Genomic DNA, 4,487 nt, shown 5'->3' with positions numbered 1-4,487 from the left:
GCCCACGCACTGCAACTAGGGAAAGCCAGTGCAGCAACAAAGACCCAGCAGAGCCCAAAGTAAATGAATAAATAAAATTGTGTGTGTATATACACATACACATACACACAAAACCCCGCACAGCAGGCATAGGGCTTGTGAGCATTTTCCCCCTACTTTCATGGTTCCTTATATAATTGAGAGTATTGGGGGAGGGGGAGGGATAAATTAGGAGTTTGAGTTTAGCAGATACACACTACTACATGTAAAACAAACAAGGTCCTACTGTAATGCACAGAGAATTATATTTAGTATCTCATAATAACCCAAAATGGGAAGAATCTGAAAAAGAATATATATATATATATATAACTGAATCACTTTGCTGTACACCTGAAACACTGTAAATCAACTATTCTTCAGTTTTAAAAAAGAATTTGGAGGGTCAGTAATGTCCAAGAAAATTTATATTTATCAGCATAAGAGAAAAACTGAACCAAGTTACCTGCTGAATTGTGTTGATGATAGTGAATAAGCTTTGGAATGGAATCAAAACAGTAGTTTTCTGCCAGGTACAATTTGTTCTCAGCATTTGTATGCACATGGTAATGTTTGACAGTTCCTTTTTTATCACTAGTAAGGAAGAAAGAATGTTAGAATGTTTTAAATCAACAACTGAAGCTTGATTAAAGAATGATTAAATCATTTTCTTAGGTACATTTGCAAATTTTGGAGAGGAAAGTCAGAGACGGTTTCTCAGTCTCGACATCCAGTGTTTTTTCTGAAGGTATACATGACAAGCCATAATTATGTAAGAGAGCTCCTCTCTGAACTCAGTGGATCCTTTGTGCTCATACAGAATTCACCTATCATAAAATTCCCCCTTTCTGTACGGTTCTTCCCTTAGTAAGTATAAAGCAGCCATCTTCCTTTGATGATTGAGAGCCCTGCAGTTTTTAGGATCATTATTCTGAAATATCAGTTCTCTTTTAGGATAATAATGGAGATTAAAATGTGGGAAAAAATGGTCACTAGACTGTGGGTGGAGGCTCTTTTGGGAGTGGAGTGTACAGGATGGAGTGGGTGGGAACAGCCTTTAATTCCTCTTGTGAACTTGTACCTTTTCCACATAAAACATTCTTTTTCTTTTGCTCTACTTGTAGAAAATAGTGGTGAATTGATGCATGTTGATTTAGGCTAACCAGCAATGATGTGCCTGTCTTAGATTTTAGAGTATGGCATGGCAGTCCAGGCTTCCCTGTGCCTCAGACAGTAAAAAATCCACCTGCAATGAAGGAGATGCAGGAGACAAGGGTTCAGTCCCTGAGTTGGGAACATCCCCTGGAGAAAGGAATGGCTACCACTCCAGTATTCTGGAGAATCCCATGAACAAAGGAGTCTGGCAGGCTATAGTCCATGGAGTTGCAAACAGTCGGACATGACTGAGTGACTAAGTGCATGTGTGCATGCGCGTGCACACACACACACACACACCAGTCTAGAACTGGGTTTTGAGTAGAGTTCTGTTGCTGGCTAGTTACCTCATCCAGTTATTTCAAAGTTCAGTTGAGATTATGACCATATCAGTTTGCACTATACTTGGCACATAAAAAACTATTAATATATTCTTATTGCTATAATACCACCCTTACTAGAATTGTAATTATAAAAAGAGAAAGGATGCTTTCTTGTTGCAAATGGCTCATTGGCTCTTGGTCTTAGAATCAAATTCAGCCCACTGATGGTGTTTCATAAAAGAAGCCTTCTGTAGTCATTCACTGGGATTCTTTTCATTTGATTCCTCATCTGTTTGCTGATTTTTTTCTCCCTAGCCACCTTCAAAAATGAATCTGGTGTCAAGAAGCTTAACTAAGAGGACTTTTGACATCAGATTTGGCTGAAACTGGAGGGCCTGAAGGCCGCAGAGATTTTGATATTCAGTGATCCAGGCCTTCTCTGCCTCCTTACTGGGTTGGCTTGAGTCACCACCCACATTTGCAACTTTGTGCATGAGGTGCACCGGGAATGTGGCTTCTAGCAGTGAAAGATGCCATGCGGATGTTTATGGTACATGCTGTTATCTCAAATTGGAAGTCGGCACTCTGTGAAAACATTCCTGAAATAAAATAACTTTTACATTAATTATTTTAAAAATACATATATGCAGCATGAGACAGGGCATATCGAGAAGCCACCAAGGCCCTTCAGTCATTCAAGGTCATTCAATCCAACCATTAAGAAAGGGTCGCAAACGTAGACTTTTTTTTTCAAATGGTCCTAATCAAGATCTGACCAGATTTCAGCAAAGACACAGGGATATGGTTGAGAGAACATGAACATGAACTCAGCTGTTGAAGATCTGGGTTCAAGTGGGTCATTTATTAGTTTTGAGGGTGGGTCTTTGTAAGCTCTGTTTGAACCACAATCCTCTCATGTAAAATGGTGCAAGTAAAAACAGCTTTCCTGTTTGCTTCACAGGATGTTTAGAAGGAACAAAAAGGCTAACAACCAATGGGAAAGTGGCTTATAAAACTCTGGAGGGGAATCCTGATGTTGATGACAGCTTGCTTGAGATGACTGTGGGGGCCTTATATACACCTAAGTGTTGGGATAGAAGTAGTGAGGCAGCTCATATTACTTTTTCCAAACAACAATAATAATAGTAAACACATTACTATGTGCCAGGCACTGTTCTGCTCCAATATGTGAATTAATCCATTTCATCCATAGAACATAATAATTGTTATTATGTCCACTTTTCAGATGAGGAAGTTGAGGCACAGAAATTAAGTAACTTGCTTAATGTCCTAATGTTTTGGAATGGCAGAGTCAGGATTTGGACTCAGAGGTGCAGCTTCACACCGGAACTCTTAACCCCACCAATAGGACAGCATCCTAGAAAGGAGCCATCAGTGAAAACACTGCTACACTGAATCAACCTCCTGCTCCCACTGGAAAGACTTACTAAAAACCAGACGTTGGGGTAGGTTTCTCAGTTCGGCTGGTGGCTAGAACCAAGAGTGGAGAGGTGCCATTGCTATTTTTCTCTCTTTCTAGGCTCAGGATGAATCAAGGGGGAATAATGCAGGATTCCTTTAACAAGCGTTTCCTGAGGCAGTCCGTATACTGGGCAATACTCTGCTGCCTGCAATGGGTAGGAGCGAATCACCTAGAAAACAGCCTCTTGAAAGTAGTGGGGGTGGGGGAAGGCAACTACAAATAGTCACATTCAACAGAAATACTTTGATTCCAAATTCCAGAGTTGAAAGATGGGGTCTTATCGCAAAATGTGACCCAATGACCAGGATATTCAAAGAACATACACAAGAAGATAAAGAAATCCACATCGTACTTACTTCATAGCCTTACTAAACAAGGACACTGTGTACATTCCCGCCTGGCTGGAGTTTCTAACCATAAATGCTCCTTCTTTCCCCTAAATAGAAAGGCGAATATGGAAGGGACAGAAAACATTTTCATTATTCTTGAAAATGACTTGTGCTGGTAGGTGGTAGGAAAATAGATCTTTTAGATCCACTTTAAATGTCATTGACAGCACAGATTGCCCACTAGTTGGCACGGAAAGAACTCCCAGTTTAGCTTCCCTCTTTCTCTCATCCATTGTCTTTATAGGTTTACCCTGTGAAGGGGACGACAGAGGATGAGATGGCTGGATGGCATCACTGAGTCGATGGACGTGAGTCTGAGTGGACTCCGGGAGTTGGTGATGGACAGGGAGGCCTGGCATGCTGCGATTCATGGGGTCACAAAGAGTCGGACAAGACTGAGCGACTGAACTGAACTGAACTATGTGCCTCAACTCTTCCTCTCCAGTTAATTTTTAACCTGTGACAGTTTTCCCTGTTTGGTGTTTGTGCAAGCCTAACATTTTAATCTTTCAGAAATAAAATTTAAAGCCAGCTATCCAGATGGTAAACATCTGCTGGCAATGCAGGAGACCTGAGTTTGATCCCTGGGTTGGAAAGGTCCCCTGGAGAAGGAAATGGCAACCCACTCCAGTATTCTTGCCTGGAGAATCCCATGGACAGACCATGGGGTCGCAAAGAGTCAGACATGACTGAGTGACTAACACTTCTATCACCATATCATGCCCCTGGAACACCAAAGATACAGAACAAATCATTTGTTAAATTTATGCTCAACTTGCTTTGCTTAATGTTCTGATTCTAAGCAAGTTTAGATTGAGACAAAGTGGATTTTAAAACTGTGAATGTGAAAAAATACTGAGTTCGATAGTGGTCACCACCTTCTCGTTATTAACCCCTCAAAGAAATAATTGGTGTGCTGTATTACGTTGAACTATAGCAAAGTATTATTTTTGTAGGTCAAAAGAGTTTGCCATTGGTAAGTCCATTACCAACTAGTAACAAAATCCGATAGATTTACTCCCCATTACATCTGCTGTACTCTGGTTTAGGTGCTAATGGTTTTTGTGACAGAATTGAAGTATGAGGTGCAGATGGCCCCCAGTAAGTCTTCTCTTTGTA

General features: G+C 40.8%; 1 protein-coding gene across 1 annotated transcript in view; it reads right to left on the bottom strand.

Moving 5' to 3' along the window:
- LOC104986240 (cytoplasmic tyrosine-protein kinase BMX) overlaps positions 1 to 3,415 on the bottom strand; it is a gene marked incomplete at its 5' end in the record, with an annotated part of 17,502 nt that extends 14,087 nt beyond the window's left edge. The window contains 2 exons of the mRNA XM_010836718.1: positions 485 to 612; positions 3,336 to 3,415. Coding sequence (XP_010835020.1) covers positions 485 to 612; positions 3,336 to 3,415 — 208 coding nt within the window. The remainder of the gene's footprint in view (positions 1 to 484; positions 613 to 3,335) is intronic.
- Between the last annotated feature and the right edge of the window lie 1,072 nt (positions 3,416 to 4,487).

The sequence above is a fragment of the Bison bison genome, unplaced genomic scaffold (assembly GCF_000754665.1).
Source record: "Bison bison bison isolate TAMUID 2011002044 unplaced genomic scaffold, Bison_UMD1.0 scf7180017845696, whole genome shotgun sequence".
Lineage (NCBI taxonomy): Eukaryota > Metazoa > Chordata > Mammalia > Artiodactyla > Bovidae > Bison > Bison bison.
Note: the sequence above shows the minus strand (reverse complement) of the source record. Positions and strands in the feature narration are given on the sequence as shown.